This window comes from Numenius arquata, chromosome 1 (genome assembly GCF_964106895.1).
Source record: "Numenius arquata chromosome 1, bNumArq3.hap1.1, whole genome shotgun sequence".
NCBI lineage: Eukaryota > Metazoa > Chordata > Aves > Charadriiformes > Scolopacidae > Numenius > Numenius arquata.
Window position 1 is genome coordinate 12,286,076 of NC_133576.1, and position 17,658 is coordinate 12,303,733.

At 40.7% G+C, this 17,658-nt stretch overlaps 1 protein-coding gene across 1 annotated transcript in view; it reads right to left on the minus strand.

Annotated features, from left to right (window-relative positions):
* GTF2E1 (general transcription factor IIE subunit 1) overlaps positions 1-17,455 on the minus strand; it is a 54,810-nt gene extending 37,355 nt beyond the window's left edge. Inside the window, exons 1-2 of the mRNA XM_074152530.1 lie at positions 17,427-17,455; positions 8,372-8,849 (exon numbers count right to left, since the gene is read on the minus strand). Coding sequence (XP_074008631.1) covers positions 8,372-8,819 — 448 coding nt within the window. The 5' untranslated portion in view covers positions 8,820-8,849; positions 17,427-17,455. The remainder of the gene's footprint in view (positions 1-8,371; positions 8,850-17,426) is intronic.
* Positions 17,456-17,658: the final 203 nt, after the last annotated feature.

Below are 17,658 nucleotides of genomic sequence, written 5' to 3' on the forward strand. Positions count from 1 at the left end.
TGCCTATTGCATTTCACTGTTAGTTACTGTTTTTTGATGACCATAATTATAGTATTACTATGCCACCACAGCACCCGTCAGGCAACACTGACAATGCATCAGCACCATGCCTGACCTGCAGTGTGTGCTGGAAGACGAATTTCTGTACAGGATGGATACACCTGGGCCTCTACCCTGAGAGCACTCTGGGAGAAAACAAACCATGCTGTATTACTCTGATCTTAATTTGAAAAACAAAGACAATAGCTTTTTCTGGCCAAGGACTAAGTACAGCTATACAAAGACAGTCCAGGGGCCCAGGCAGCAGTTTAAAATAAATTCCTCTAGAGCACTGTATGGGATACAAGCTAATAAGCTCTGCCAGGGGGCCACAGCAGGTTATCAGGGACGCATGCAAGGTGCTCTAAGGGCATAGCAGTGCCATAACTCAGTTACGAAATAGCAACTTGATCACAGCCTGCAATGTATATGCACAATTGCCTATACGTATTTATGTCTTGGGCATAGTTTAGGTAGAAAACTCCAGGAAGTTCAAAAGATATCAAACAAATTTGCTTCTGCATTTTATAACAACAACATTAATCTACATTTCATGCTAGTTTCCTGTTCCTGCTGACCTGGGTTTGCAATTAGAGAAGGACAGCAATTTAACATTTAATATCTTAAAAAGAAAAAAAAAAATCGCCTTCAGAACCATTTTATAATATCTAGAGGGGCCCTATGAGTTGCTCATTCATCTCAGTGTGCAGACCATTTTTAGCCCAACTAAATTAAAAATATTGTAACAGTTTTTGAGCATCCAAAGACATTTCTCTTGAAAAGGTTGAATTAAGCATTCCAAAGAAAATGGACTGCATGAGCCATACATCCAATTATTAATCGTTCAGAAGCGCCAGATGATTTAAAACATATTCAATATAAAAATGGAAAAGAAGAGAGGAATCCTTTCCTTTCCTCAGTAAGAGCTGTTTCTGCTCCACCTCATATGCACAACCTCAGCAACTCTGACCTGACAGAGTTCTTCCTTCTGCCCTACTGTGGATAAATTGAGCCAGACATTAAGCAGAGAAAGGCGCAACTGGACAGAGGGAAAATCCAAAGGAAGCCCATTAGGAATTCAAGAATTATTTTTTTTTTTTAACTTCAATCAGGAAGATTACACCAAAACACCGACCCAACATACTGTACCCTCGAATTGCATTTAACAGAGACACTGCAACACAAGTAGCAGGATTCTAACACGAGCTCCTGATCTGACTTACAGATTCCCATGCCTAAAAGGATGACACACTTTGCAGATGGTATTACCAAGGATGCAGTTTCAAAAGAACAGCAAATTACTAGAGTAAAAGATAGGAATGCTGCAGTCTGACTTTCATCACTGCAAATGGCTTAGCAATATTCACAGATTTCACAGAGATCTTCTTGCTGTTATCTATTTCAATTTGCAAAGCCAAGAGAAAAGGTAAAGTGATAACCTTTACTTGAAGGGCAATTATTTCCTGCACTTCTAATAATAAAATGTCTTTTGCAGAGAAAAAAAATAAATGGTATCACTACTGTAAGTCAGGGCATGTGTTTATCAGATTTTTTTTTTTCTCTTTTTAATCTCAGAGACACAGCACACCAGCTAGAGGTCAACATGGAATACAGGGAAGTTGCCCGCACTCTGCAGGCAACAGCTTTTCTGAGTTACTCCAGTGACTTATAATCCTCTGGTTTGATGTCTTGCATAGCACAGGCTCTAACACTACCTTCACCTATTTCTCCACAAAGCTGAGATATGTGGTTACAGTAGATGGTTATCTTCCAGAGAGAGCATCCAACCCGCAAAGTTAAAGTTACAGATGGAACCTACACACCCCTTGCCAGTGATTCCAAAGAGTATTCTTGTTTTTAGAAAAAGATGTATTTATTCTGATATGTTTTTCTCAGTTTTCCCTTTCCTGTATCTCCAGGCCTTACCAAGCTGAAGCAGAGGAAAGCTGACAGGAACACTCATGAAGCTTTTGCCAGAAATTTGAATAGAAACAGAGAAAACTAAGCAGAGCATGGGCAGTTTCCTTCTGTTGGTGTTTGCCAAAAGCTCTCAGTGGCAGCACCGACAAACACAATGCGCCTGTAAAGTCAAGAAAAATCACACTGATGGGTTTACATACACTTGGAAAGCTAACAACAATAAAAAAATATTCACAGAATTTGAAGTTGTTTCAAAACAAAATTGCTCTGAATCCTTTCTTTTTCAAGGGAAGTTTCTGGTATGCCAATTTACAAAGACTTTAAGCCCTGAGTTTGGCTGGTAAAAAGCTGAAAATTGTTGTAGTATCACATAGCACATGCATAGCTATACATGGTAGACAAAACTATCCAGAATGCTTGTTTTGAAGATCATTGAATCTAAAGGACAAGAATCAACAGCCTAAAGATCAAATAGGATTGACTACATAGAGCCATTTATTCTATGTATTCACTCTAAGTGATTTATTTCTTCTAATGGCTAGAAGGGACAGAACAGAGATATATGAGAAATGGACACAAGAGCTCCAACTAGAAAAGGCAAGGAAAAAACAGGGAGAAGGGAAAGCATAAGAAAAAATTAACAAAACAGATAGGACAGGCTCAAAAGCAATTTGAATCAGATGAGGAAGATTTGAAGCTAGTGTAGAACTTGCCTGAGGAAGCGGAAATTCAAAACAAGAGAAGATGGATGTGCTCTAAATAGCTCACTGAGTATGAAGTGAAAAGCTGAGCACTCAGAAGAAAAGGCAGTAGCTCTAGAAGTCAACACATAAGACCAAAGCAAAAAAAATAAAAAAATCAAAGACTACTCAAATTTCTAATCTCAGTAACAGGGCTCCAACTATTCAAACGCTCAGCTGCATACAGGCCGCCTGAATGTGATGTAAGGTGCCTTGTGACAGGTACAGAAAACCAGCCTCTGAACACGTTACATGCGATTTTGTTATGAAGTACCCAACTGACATGTGAGAGGCCGACAGTAAAACAAGCAGGGTTAAAATGAAATTCAAGGTGTTGTATTCCCTTCTATAAAACTGATATTGCCACCTTCAATCTGTTTTTCCCAAATTAAATTTCATATCAGCACACAGAATAAGAAAGGGATCCAGATACACAGTATGTTACTATTACAGTGCATCAGGAACAGTGAGATAGCTGTATCCAAAATCATTCACCAAACCAAGAGCAAACTGTGGGAGGGCAAAGAGTAGACAAGCAATTAGCCGCTATGATTTTCAATAACAACAGACTCCAGTGATTACAATTGCAATTAAGAACCTCCCAACAGCATCGTCTTCCTGATTCATGTTACCTACTTGTCTTCCATCTTTTTCTTTCTACTATTATTCACATCTTACCTAACTCAATGTTATCATGAGGACACTTAATGTATAGATGTACGTAAGAGAGATCAGTGTAATTTACAATATACTGTAAAATCAAGATTTTACTTCACAGTAACAGAAGTGAAAGAAAAGCAAGACTGCATAAAAATTATATTACAAAGGTAGAAGAGAACAGAGGAAAAAGTACTTTGTCTAGCCTTGTATTTTGTTTCTAACATCAAATTCACCTGCTATGCTGGCGAGTATCCTGATACGGTTTCTTTTTAGAATACCTAAGGAAACCCGGGGCTGAATAACAGTGTGATGCACTGCAAGATCTCATTTCTGTCACTCCTTCACTTCATCTCCAGTCTCCCTTTTGCGGTTTCTAGTCACATACTTTCTTTCAAATTGACCTTGAATTTAAGAGTCAACTCCAACACTACACTAGATTTACAAATATGATTAGGATATGAGAACAGGATACATCAGAGAGACCTTCCCCAAGCAGACCAAGTTAATCATGCTACAGAACACACATCCATGAACATAATTCCCAGTTTTGTGACATTCAATAAATTAATCTACCCAAGCCTACATGTATAGAGAAGACAGCTCCCTCTACTGGGTGAGACAATGCAGCTTCTCCTGTCCTTCCCCCCACGCTCTGCAGTAGACTTGTGCATACTTAATTCTCCAAGATTTTATTATTTTTTTTTAAATCAAATCCACAAGATGGTATCGAGTGGTTTAGATTGCTCTGCAATTCAGGAATTGGCCTACAGAAACCAAATTTCCGTAGTTTCTACATCGAAAAGAAATGGGAAGAAAATTCTTCCCATAGGTGTGCGTAAGAGCCTGATAAAGTAACATTCTATTCCTTGATGAAACACTTGAAAGCCCTTCTTGTCAGTGTCCACTGTCAGACCAGGTCTGGGAACAGACGGAGTTCAGCAGTGTTATTCACAGTACACACTGAACATCTGGCTTTCCTTACCACTATTCCGTTAAACTTTTTCTAGTACATCCCTGCCTCAATAGATAGCTCTTACCTTGTTTAAGGGAACAGCTGCAGCTTTCCACCTGCGTGAGGCTCCATCAGAACAGCAGCTGCATGCAATTACTAGCATGCAGAAGAAAGAGTGAAGAAATATCAGACCACAGGTAGACCACAGATAGTGGCACAAGTGAAAGGCAATGATCCGTATTTCAAGTGCCTATATCAGGAGATTCTAGGAAGTCTACAATCTTTTCCCCTTCTCAGTCATCCTATCTGAAACACAAGGCTAGACGTAACACTTCATTCATACAGCATTAGTGTTTTTCCATCTGTAGACCTCAAAACACTCCCAAAAGTGGGCAAGAACTGTCTGCTCAGTATAACAACCGAGCCTGCAGCAATTCCTGCCAAAGGCACTACCAGGTCAATAGGCAAACCACAAACCTGCGACCTCTTGAATCAGAAAGTTCTTAGCTTTGCTACAAGTTTCCACAGCAAACTTCTGCAAAATAAAAGCACTCTATGTCCATGCACACTCTATCTCTAAAAGCAGCAGTTAGTGATGCTGCTTCTTTGGAGGCAACAGTAAAAACTGCCACTGAGAAGAAAGTGTGGCTTCTGGAGACCTGTTCAAGCTCTTCATTTAGAACACGTGGGGCTAACATTCATGACCTCAGCACACCATGCTTAGAGCTAGCAGGCACTCACTGGTCATAAAACCAAGTGACTTCAACACAACACGTGTTTCTTTTATTTTCACTTTGTGAGTTGAAGCAGCAGCAAAACTCTAGGTTTTTTCATTACCTTGACTTTCACCATCTGACAGTTTCTTTAACTGTCCTTGATCTTCCTACAAGTACCAGACAATATTTGTTCAAACATTGACAGCGTAAGTTTTTGGAGGTTTTTTGGGGTTGAGATGTTCAATGGCAGAAAAGAAGAGATGGATAAAAATCATATAATACTTTTAAAAACAAAGAGTTCACATTCTCAAAGTAACATTTATACCATTTAAAATCTACATTTAAAATCACCTTAGTAGCAAACTTGCTACTCTGTTAAAAACTATTTTGGATGAACAGCAACCATAACACATCCATACCTATGTGCCCTGAAAACATACCCTTCTTACTATCAATACTTCTCTCAGCAGACACATTTCCACCTTCCAAAAACATCAATAATTACATCTTCTGATGAAAAAAATAAACATCTCAGTTTATTTCAAAATTATTCACAAATGGAGTAAAGCACCAAGCTGAAAAGGCCTCTATTTGAAACCTGTAACCTTTAAGAAACAGACCTCTGCTAAAGCCAAGAGACAGCCATAGATGCTTGGTAAAATTTAAAGAGCACTACAGATCCAACTTATAGACAAGCTCTCCACAAGCACTCTTAATTCACAAATTGCAATAGAATGACTACAGGCATGGAGAGATTTTGGAAACCTCCTCACCATCACTGATAAGGAAGGGCAAGAGCAATAACCTCCTCTTCTAACCCTTTCATTCTACAACAATTGCTCAGAGTTTGCATTCAAGTTGTAACTAGGGAAGAGGAAAGCGAAGCAGAAGAAAACACAGGACATCTAAACCACCGCCAGCTCCGAGTGATAAGGACAAGAAGCAGATAGTAAAACAGGCCATCTTTTAACAAGAGATTGCCAATTTAAGTGCAGCTTGGTCTCGACTAGTGAAGAGGATGCCTTCCGTGCTCTACCTGCTCCATAGACTAACAGACTTTGGCCCTGCAGGCCTTTTAATCCACAAAATATTATGAACATGGCTGCTGTCCAGGAGCAGCTCAGGTCAACTGTGACAGATTCACATGGCTTTCAGCTACCCTTCAGCAGTTGTACTGCCATGAGTTTCAATGAGTGGGAGATGTTTATGTATAGCGCTGATAAGAGCTAAAGACATCCTTGGAAAAGGATTGCTATTCACTGCCCAACAAGCCTTGTTCCTCTACACGCCTTGTGCTCACAAGCTCCCTCTGTGAGAAACCCAAAGGTGTCTCAGTTCTTTTCTGATATGGAATTTCAGACAAACATGCAGACAACACAATCCACTGCAACATAAAGCAGCCATTCTCACTACAAAAAAAAAAAAAAAAAAAAAAAAATCAAAACTGCCCACTTATTTACCCAAAATGGAAAAATGGACACAAGCTGCTATCTCATGGTTTGGAGACAGTATGAGCCCTTCTTAAACACTGACTGGAAAGCCCTATCCAAAGTGGTATTCCATGCAAAAGCTGTGGAGAAAAAACAGCATTATTGTGCACCATCTAGATGAAGCTATCATTGACTTTGAAGTTAAATAAAGAGAAACAGAATACACATAAATTCTAGACAGGTATGTTCTTATTGAATTAAGTGAAGGTAAACTGGCTATCTTGTTACTTGCATTAATACTGACAGAAACCAACTGCTGGGAATTACTGGGAAAACAGCACTCAACCTTTCCTTCCATCAGCAAAACTGCAAAACATTCTGTGTGCCAGGGAATGATTTTGCATTGTGAAGGCAGCCAGTGCCTGTGCTGCAGACAAACCCTTGGTTGACCTCATCAGTTCCTGGAGCACAGACCTTGCTGTCAAAGCTGAATCCCAGCATTATTGTGCTCTGCATCTCCTCGAAAGCCAGTTCTTTGCTCTTGGAACTCACCACCCACACAGGCCAGGAGGATTCAACCTGCAAAGCATTACAGGTCCCCTTGGGATGACAGTCTCAAGAGTCCCAACTATGTCTGTCCTCTGTATAGGTTCTCTACTCTCTCCTTACTGAAGCAAACTCCAAAAGCACTGTTCCCTTTCAGCCTGACACCCACAACTGTAGCTGCCACAGATGATCATTACTGTAGAGAGAATGTGTAGTTTCTCTACTCAGTGCTGAGCACAGAAAGTCTGTGCTGGCACTGCTGTTTTGGTGCTCCATGAAGGAGCAACTTCTACTCGGAGAGCTATGCTGGATTACAGCAATGACTGTTACTTGACTTAAATGAATTCTTCTCCCCTAGTACCAAATCTCATTTTCATGGTTGTTCAAGTAAAAGGAGTTTCACAGTTCTTGATCTTTGGAGGTAGGAAAGAGGGAAAATGATAGGCTGAACATCTGCTGGGTGTTTACCCTTCTCCAAAGCAGGTATCACTAACCCTAAATTAAAAGCTTCAATACCTCTAAACAGTGAAATTTTACAGTTTTTCATTAAGATAACTGAAACAAAATACCACACTCCAATGTTTCTGAGAGCTCTCCTGACTTTTGCTCTTTTATTTTTTCTGAAAAAGTAAGATCAGGTCAAAGAATTCAAAAGGAAAAATTAAAGTAATTAAGAGCCTAATGCCCAACGCCTGCTCCCTGTTTTTCCCCCAAAACAATCCCAGATTGGACTAGCAAAAAAGGATCTCATCAGGTGCAGGTGTTCTTCCTTTTCTTCCCTGGCATAGAAGACAAAGTATTTGGACTGCCCCTGTAGACAATGACACCCAAAAAAGATTCTTATTTCGTATGCATGAGACAAATATGCACCTCCACTGAGACTGAGACACACACTTGAAAAAGAATCTTGTTTACTCCCAACCACAGACAAGTCTGTAATTAATTTCCTTTAACTTTTGTGAGACTGCTTTACACTGGGGAAACAAGGTTGTGCAGTATAATGAACTGGCTAGGAAAAAATAAAACAGTAACAACTCACTCCTTGCAAGACCAGGTTACACTGAAAAACTATCAGCTCCCAACAAGCACCAACTGCCTTATTCACCCTTGAATTCAATTGTGATAACACCTCCATTTCTCTACTGCCTGTCACTCAAGCATTTTACCAACATTGCTATTTGCCTGTACAGACTATGTAAGTCTGTATACATCACTTTTGTATTTTGCTCATACATTTACCACCTGCAGAACAGAGTGCCCTCTAGCTCTGATTGAACTCAAGAGATTTTTCCTAAGTCTGTTTCCTAAAAGTCCAGCACTTACATGATGATGAAGAGAGCAAGAACATTCTGTTATGTGTACTCTTACCTGTCCGGGGGTCAAACAGCTGGTTGGCCTCCAAGTCTGTGAAAGTGCTGAAGCAAATGGGGCATTTAAAAGAGGCGCGATTGGTGGAGTCTCTTTCATCCGTCTCTATTCTTCTCCTCATGTGGTCCAGCTTGTACTTCACCACATTAACCAGAAGGCGGTAGTTGATGAAGTAGTAGTTATGACGGGTGGTTTTGCCATCTGGAGCCGTCTCTACCCTCATCCTGCATTTGATGAACTTGTCACCCTTGAGGGTGTTTAGCACCGCTCGCAACTGCTTCCTATCAAACTTAAGGAGCTCTAACATGTCCTCTTCCTTCACACAGGGGTTCCTGATGAGAATGTCCAGAGCCAAAGCATGTTCAATGCCATAAAAGCCACGCACCACGTATTTGGCAAGGCGTTTGAGAGCTGCCGGGACCTCAGTGAGGACGTCTGGGTCAGTCATAGCAGGTTCAGATCTTAAGCTTCATGTATACTGCAATGAAAAAAAGGCAAATGGATTCTTAGCTAGCCTTCTGACTGCAGAAGTTTTGATTTATCTTACTTAGAGCTAGGAAAAGGATGGGTGTTCTCTATTTCTCTTTTCCAAGCCATGTACTGTCTCCTTGGGTGTCAATAATGCCAACGCTACCGAAGCAGAATTAGGAAATGTGTACCTCTCGTTCAAAACAAAATGATGGAAAACTTAAAAATTGCACAAGAAATTGGTACCATAATATACAGCAGATGTCATTTCTTCTCAGTCACAGCCAACAGAGCAGAAATAAGAAAGCTGTCTTGAAGCTGAGCTCCAGTAGACAGTTTCATGATCAGCTGAGACATAGCTTCGGAGAAGCAGAAAAAGACCACAGCAAGAAAGGTCCTAAGACAGCCCAACAGTGGAGTAGTCTTCTGGTCCCTGTTGATGTCATTTGATCACATTTTAAGTAGCCCTGCCTGCTTCTGCTCCTCAGACATCACTGGGCAGAGATATTATATGAAGACCGCTTGCTACTCCCAGCAGCATAATGAGAACAAGACAGACTTTTTCCTTACTTTCTGATAAACAGACCTTACTCAACTGTCTGCAGCATGGAAACTGCTAGCACTGCCAACTCCGACATCACCGACTGCTTCAGCCTTGATCTTCAGTGAGCAAACAAGTCCTTCCAAAGGACTGATCCTTCATTTAAAGCATCTCATGTTCAGGCCTTAGAAACACATGGATACTATAGCATGATAAATGAAGTAAAAATCAAGACAGTGACCACGAAGAGACAATGTGCTTGAAAAGAAAAAAGTATGCCATGAAGTATCCTTTGATTTACTTATCACAACTTACCATGCTCTCTCTAGAGAAATACTGTATTTTCACTTCATTTTTCTTCACCATAACATCAAATGGCACAAATGATCGTTACAATCACATGCTTCTGTGACATACACGGGATCATATATAGGATTATATCATGCAAGGAGTTCCTCCTATGTCCGTCACCCCTGCCACGGACATAGCCAAAAATCAAACCCCAGCAGACAACTAAGAGCAGTGACTCTTCTGAAGCAGCCAGTTTTGTCCAGTGGAGAGAAAAAGGGAAGCAACTCCATAAGGCACAGAGCAAAAGTTTACTACCAGTTCAGAGGGTGGTTTTGCACATTTTCCCTCTACTCTTTCAAGTCTGTACATCTGTAGGCAATAAGAAAATTCCCCTCCGCTCATAATTCACTTGGATTTCCAGGTATGAAGGATTCAAGATAAGCATGAAGTATTATATGGGCTTTTGAAATATTCAGGGGGTTGTACTTTCAGTTAACTTCAAGTAAAACGTTGAATAGTCTTTTTCAATATAAGACTTCTATGCTGGTTTAGGGCATGAATAACCATTTCTTAAGCAAAGGGTTCCTTCAGCTGAAGAAAAACCCCACACCTGAAGTTTTCTTTGTTCACCATTGCTAAGCAATTTTTATCTGTAAACTAATATCATAAATAGTAAAACTCTGCCAATCTCAATTTTCACTTCCATTAGATGTTTCACACACTGTATAATGCACCTCCCCAGCATTCAAAACTCAAACAAAGGGAAGAGAGTGACAGCAGAAGAAAGATCTGGATGGGTATCCTGTTTTCCTCATTGCTATCATAAAACCTGTAATATCCTTTTTGACAAACACCATTACAGAACTTTTCTATACTCCCCACACTAAGGCATCCCACAAGAATCACCAAGCTCTACATGTGACCAAGCAACTGATGACTCACTTGCATCAGCTAAGACTACTCAAAAATCTGTGCTCATTTGTCACAGTAGCTTGCTTGAATTTTTATTTTTTAATATTTTTTTTGGCATGAGAAACACTGCCCTCCCAAAAACTTTAAGCAACATTACCCATTTGAAGCTTTACTTCTCTCCAACCCCTATCCTATTCTGCAACTGAGGAGGTATGTTCCTCTCAAGGTTACAGCCAGTGCAACTGCAAAGCAATTAGGCTGTGGATTCTGGAGCATAATAATAAGTAAATTAAGATTGTCCTGTCTTTTCTGCCTTTCGAGTAGGGAAAAAAAACCAAACCACTTTAATTCTTTTCTTTTAAAATACTTCCCTGCCTGAGCTTTTCTTTTTTCTCTCAACTCAGGGCCAAATGGTATTCACAGTGCTCAAATTGAAATGAACTGAACATCTGTTGAGTGCTAGTGTGCAGGCTGAGAATAGCTTACAGAAAACAATGCTTGGATGTCCAGCTCCAGCTTCCCTTCAAAGAAGTTAAATTAAAATATGTTTATCATGGCATGAATTAGTCATGAAACAAGTACTTCTAGAGTCAGTTAGCTTTCTTTTGCATGCCAGACACATTGATTTACCTCACACAAAGGACAGTTTTATAGAGCTTTGCATTAAAGGTAAAAGCACTAGCAATAAAGGATGTCCTATCGTGAGTTAGCCATACAGTGTTTTTGAATCCCTAAGTTAGACTCAATCTGAATACCGTCACAGGACATTGTGCCTGAAAATCAATTTCATTCTGTTGGTATTTTTACAGTCTTTCAGTCACTTAAAGATAAATCTTGCTTTTGACTGAATCTGTCAGCAACATACTGATACCATAAAACAATGTCAATGCAGAAGCTGGCCAGAAGCCTTTATTTATTCAAACTGATTAACTCTTATTCAGAGTTTAAGCACAGTATAACATTAATGTAAAGATCAATTTTAAATAAAACCTGGCACCCCAGAAGAGATTTAAAAAGTCAGATTTTGAAAGTCAAGAGGTTTAAGGGCCTATCTCAACTACAAGTGAAAAAACTCTCTCACTGTCCTCTAAATATTCCTTGCAGACCCTCAGAACATCAGTTCTAGAAAAAAAAAAAAAAAAAAAAAGTGGTTTTAAATAAACATATCTCACTCTGACTCTGGATACCTCATCTGAGAGCTGATGGAAAGCATTTTCTCTGCAAGAATCTCATTAATAAGACAGCTGCCGATTTCCACAGCTGCTTTCAAAAGAGGTTTGAGGTACAATTTCCTGAATAATGCACTCAAACAGCTTAAGCTGAGACCTACAGGGGACCAATAAATAAAACCACCTCTAAGACTACATACTTTTCCCTTGTTTCTCAGCAATAGTTAAGAGATTTAATAATACTTCTTGGTGTTAATCACTACAAAATAAATATTTTTTTTATCTAGTGGGACCAGGAGTTTTTACACAATTATTTCTTCTTCTCTACTGAAGATTTTTGGTGACATCCAGATCTTCTCTGTCCTCAGGCAATAGTGGGCATCTTGAGTATAACACTGGGTTTACAGCTGGGTACGTGGAAATACAAGCATTCTGAAAATACCACACACCATTCTTTCCCATTGATCTCCACTTCAAAAGGTTGGTTAACAAGGATTAAGTTTTAAATCCTGCAGAAGACAGCCTTTGGGTGGGACAGCCAATTGACAAGTGTCAGATTTAAAAAAAAAAAAAAAAAGCCACCAAAACACACCCTCATCAAGCTTTTTTATATGAAGGTCAACAATGCTGAACACAACTAACTTAGCTCTGAAAATAGGCACCAACACATGTTCAGCAAACACCAGTTTTTATACTACACTGAGGCCTAATGCCAACAAGGGCTTGAACAAAATCTATATGGTCAGACGCAGGACATATTTTGTAACATCATTCTTGATAATCATGTTTTCTTGTAACTTAGGTGATAAAGAACAATGGCATGAGAGAGAGCATATACCACTGCCAGAACTGACCAGGCCAAGGTCTAACATTGTTTCTCCAGGAGAAGCTGACATCTGGCCAACCTGCCACAAAGGATCAAAGGCTACAGCCTATGAGCTCCAAAACCTTACCACCTTTCAGCAGGCAAGACAGACAGTGAACTAGCTCACGAGTGGTAATCCACTGCCACAAGAATAGCAGTTTAAAATTCAAAAGCAGGGGACTTTACCACTGCATCCTTGAGCAGTGATTTCACCTTCCATTGAAGCAGTAAGTCAAGCCTGAATTAATTACATGTGCAAAGAAATATGATAACATCTCCTAACAAGGTTTTAATGGACGTGCATCTGTTTCATAATAATGTCTGTACTGACCTTAATAATGTATGAACATCAAGGGACATTATCAGGGAAAAAACAAGAGAAAAACAATGGCCAAGATAAATCACTATGCAGTAACCTCCTACAGCACCAATAATAACGCACACTGGACAGGATGATATTCAGAAATACCCAAATGAAAAATTTCAAAATTTAAACATGGGCTTCATTAAAAGACACAGCTGTTGGGGAAGGGTTCTGGGTAATTACATTAATACAATTCAGTATTATGGGTACAGCAGGAAAGTAGATGTATGTTATCACAGGAGGACAGCAACTCTAAATACACATTTAGTTCTTTAAAACAATTCCCCTAAATGTAAGAATAAATACTGATATGGCTAAAAAAGACAACATCGGTAAGAAAGACCAAAAGTTACACAATACAACCATATTTGTTGGGTTAAGAAAACCTGGGTACAGTCTGCAAAATTGAGATCATACCTCAGGTTGAATAAAATGCATATGCATGATCCATAGGTATTGAGCATAACGTGGATGTCAGAAAGAAAAATCAAGGGGAGGGCAACTGACAGCAAAAAAACATTCAATATAATGTGACCAAAGACCACACAGAAGCCAGAAATTCAATGGAGCAAACATCTCCTCTGGTCAGGACTTTCCTGATGCAGCATCAAAGTAACTGAACTCTTCTTCTCTATGTACAAAGATTTCAAGAATTCTCTTGTGAACTCCAACAGGGATTGTGCTAAGGATGTTGGACTGTTCTTCCTGCTTTTCTGACTAAAGCTGAGGCAAAAGATGACAAGTGCTAAAAAGGTGATACCTAGAAGTCACAACATAGATGAAATTAGAACTACAAGTTATGAAATCATGAGTCAGCCAGTAAATTAACCTGAATTTTTATCCAATACTGGAAATTATCATCACCTTGTTTTAACATGTAACTTTGAGGCTTATATTGATTCCACTAGTAACTTAACCTCAATAAAATTAATTAAGTCTCATTGTTTGTATATCTGACAAGGTAAACATTTTAGAAGCAGGATCTTGAAAAAGAAAGCAGACTACTCTTCAGACTCATTTGGGTATATGACACCCAAACCTCTTTTGGAGGAAAACTTGGACTTGCAGAGTTGGCTGGAAACTTGGGTCTATCAGACATACTGTTCAAATTTGGAAAGGTGCTTCCTATTTTTTCCCCACACCTAATTTAAATTGTTAGTGCTCTTTTCAACTAAATCTTTGAGACCACATTTTGCTCATTTGGTTGGAAAACATTTCTGCAGGCTTCTGCCAAAATCTCTTTTAAAAAGGCAAAAAACATTACTTGCTTACACCACTGACACAGCTTCTTCAGGAAAAATCAGAATCAGATTATAAGAGAGTCCCTCACCTGTAAAGTGGCAAAGTACGACAGACTTCTGGGAGCCACCATATCCCAACTCCAGCAGTCACTTGCAACATGAGATTCTAGTTTTGTAGTCTCTCACTCTAATAAAATTTAAAATTCTGTCCTCCAGAAGATGATGAGGTTAAGCTGAGAGGAGTGATTCTGAATCTTCCCGAGTACAGGGAAGGAAGGCACAGGTTTCAGAATTACAGTGGGAAGACACGCCGTCAAGATTTCAAATGTCTGTACAATGTAATCTCAGCCACTATTTGTCCTTTCTGGAAAAGGGCACAGTCTCTTCCATTTTGAAGTCTGGGTGGTTTTTTGCCTTTCTCTGTAGTGAGTGGATGATCTGTGCAACATGTCCCTATTATCCAGAACTGCCTTTATTCCACATCAGTTGCAAACCCACAGTCTTCTGGCATTTTACCAAAAGCTTACTGAATTCCATTCCCTGGAGATTTCAGGAATACTGCTGCTCAGCCTTCCTCCTGCACTACATCTTGATGATAAATCATGTATTTTCATTGCAAGACCTGCTCTGAAGTATTAAGGGAGAAAAGAACAATCTGCTTTCACTCAAAGTCTACCTTCTTTTTGGCATTCCATAAACTGAAACCAGAACGCCACATATATCAAAGGGTTTTCTTCTCCGAAGGTGAAAAGTTGTGCTACAGCTGCACATAGAAAGGCTGAAGAGTCTGGCTGAAATTAGGACATTTTCACCTAATTTCACAAGTGAAAATATATGGAACCACACATGATATGGCCACAAGGCCTGACCACACAAGACAGAAATTGAACAACGCAGGCTTAGAATGTAATTCCTAATCACATTTGTAATCTAAACCTCACATAATGATAGCAAGGTGTCAGTAAGTTAAAGGACTAGCTATGTGCATGTATACAAACAGATGTAATACTCAGAAGCACTTCAAATACACATTACCAAACTGTTTACAGTTGTAGCTGTAGAAAAAATGGAGCATACTATTTACTGAAGGCCAATCTTGGTGGCTAGAACAGTGAAGGTACACATTTCTTGTTACAGCTTAAGTCAAATTATACGCTCCCATAAAGAAGTCTTTCTTTTCCTTCCCAGCCTTTAGCCACAACCTCTACCCATTCTGCACTAATTTTGCCAGTTGCCTATGCACATAGCAAGGTGAATCAAGTTGAAAAAAACTGAAGGATTAACAGGCAAAAAAATTAGGGTATTTTAGAGGGACGGCATGGGAGAAAAGTTCAAGAACCAAATCATTTATGTTACCAGACTAGAGCCTACCTGAAGCAGAGAAAAGGAAGCATGGCTAGGGACATAGAAGACTGAGCCGTCCACGTGTGGTTGCAAGGATGTTAAATTAGCTCAAATGTAATGTGAAGCCACTAGAAAATTTTAACCATGGACATCAGAATCTCTTACAATTTGCACTCCAGTTTGAATGTATACCAGCAAAAGAATGTCTGTTATTTTGGAGACATCTCAGCATTGGCTGTCACATAATGAAGTTGCAAGGTTTCAGGTTTGCTTTTTTTAAAGGAAAAAAGTAACAGCATTTCCCACAAATATCAAGCCTAAGAAGTCACGATTACACTGAAATACAGTGGGCTTAACCCCAGCATTCCCTGTTAAGTTTCTGACAGGAAGAAAGTAGTAATTGTTTTTCATATCCCAGATTCAGTGAGACATGGAAAACCACACTCCTCATCAGAACAGATAACATGAGTGATATTGTCTGACTCCCAGGAATTCAGGAAAGAAGTAACACAAAGATTTATGAAAGTATTAGGTTCAGAAAAGTTGTAGTTAATCAGGGTGTAGCAAACAAGTGTATGTAAGCAATAAAGAAACAGATAAACTAAATAACAAGATACTAGATTAGCTTTAATTCATGTAGTTTCTTGTTTAGAAGAATTCCCTAAAGCATCCGGTGTGAAAGTGAGCTGTAAATAGTATCTTAAAGGAAGTAGAAGGTAGGAATGAAACACCCATCATCCCTTACTTCTACAAAAAGGCTATTTGCTCCTCTCCCAAGCACATGGCCAGGCCCTCTCCCGTGCCAGCTCTGGCACTCGCAAGACCTGCCTGTGCACAGATTTGTATCACCAGAAGACAGAAAAATACCTTTTTTTTTTTTTTCCTTTCTCCTCCTGCACAGCAGATGAGAGAAGAAGCTATCTTTCATAGCTGCAAATACTAAACCAGCTATATTTTATGAAAATGTGCCTTAACTGTGCACTGCTGAACACCCTTTTCAGAATGCTGATCTTCCTTATCCATTCCGAGTCACTTGTTTCCCAGTTGGACCTATTTAACAGGTCAGTGCCATTGTGAGATGTGATGTTCATCTGCTTCTCAGGGAACCAGCAAGCACGTGAAGCCAGAAGAAAACTAACACACAGAAGGAAAATATCTTGCTGACCTGGACAACTGAATGGTTTCATAGTAAGAGCTCAACCAATGGTCAAATCTATCAAAAAGAAATAAGTGAGATTTGTAATAGCATCAGTTACTCCTCCAATTCCCATAATCTTACAGCTTCCTTCAAATTAGAAATTGCACAGAATTCCTAGACTATAGCAGCAGACTGTGCTTTAAAGCCAAGTGAAGTAGAGAACCCCTTACGCTATTTGCACGCCTTCCTGTTCCCTACCCATTTCTATGTGGTGAGTTTTAAACATCCAGTTGTGTAGGCTCCTGTAGGACAAGAGACTTGAGGGGCTCAGCAGTACCTCCTAAAAAAAAACAAACGAGAAAATCCCCACAAACAACGCAAGAGGAGAGGCAGGTGGTGGGGTACAGAGCCGGAGCCGAAGCCAGGGCAAGACCCAGCCAGACAACGTGCGGGGAGGCCCAGGCCCCGGCGGGCGGTGCCAGCGTGCCCGGCCCCTCAGCGGCACACATCCACACACACAGAGCAAGTGCAGGGGGGACGGAGCGCTGGGCCTGGCGCCTCCGCGGGCCGCAGGTACCCGCCGCCCACCGCGGCGGGGTCGCCAGTAGGCGGAGGGGGGACCCGGCCCGGGACAGGACAGCGCGGGGGGAGCCCAGAGGGGCCCCCTCTGGCCCCTCAGGGCGGGCAGGGGCAGGGCTGCCGCCCCCGGGGCCGGCACTGACCTGCCGCCGCTTCCAGCTCTCCCCGCTCCGGCCGGCGCTTCCGGCGGCTCCGCGAGGGCGCGTCACAGCCGTGCGCGCCTGTGACGTCAGCAGGGCGCCTTGCCCGACGGCGCTCGGCCTAGCCGCGCATACGCGGTACCGCCTCGCTGCCTCCCACAGCCGTCCAGCTCGGTGAGCGACAGGAAAACGAGCCAATTAGATCTCAAAGAGCCCCCGGCGTTCCCGCCCTCTC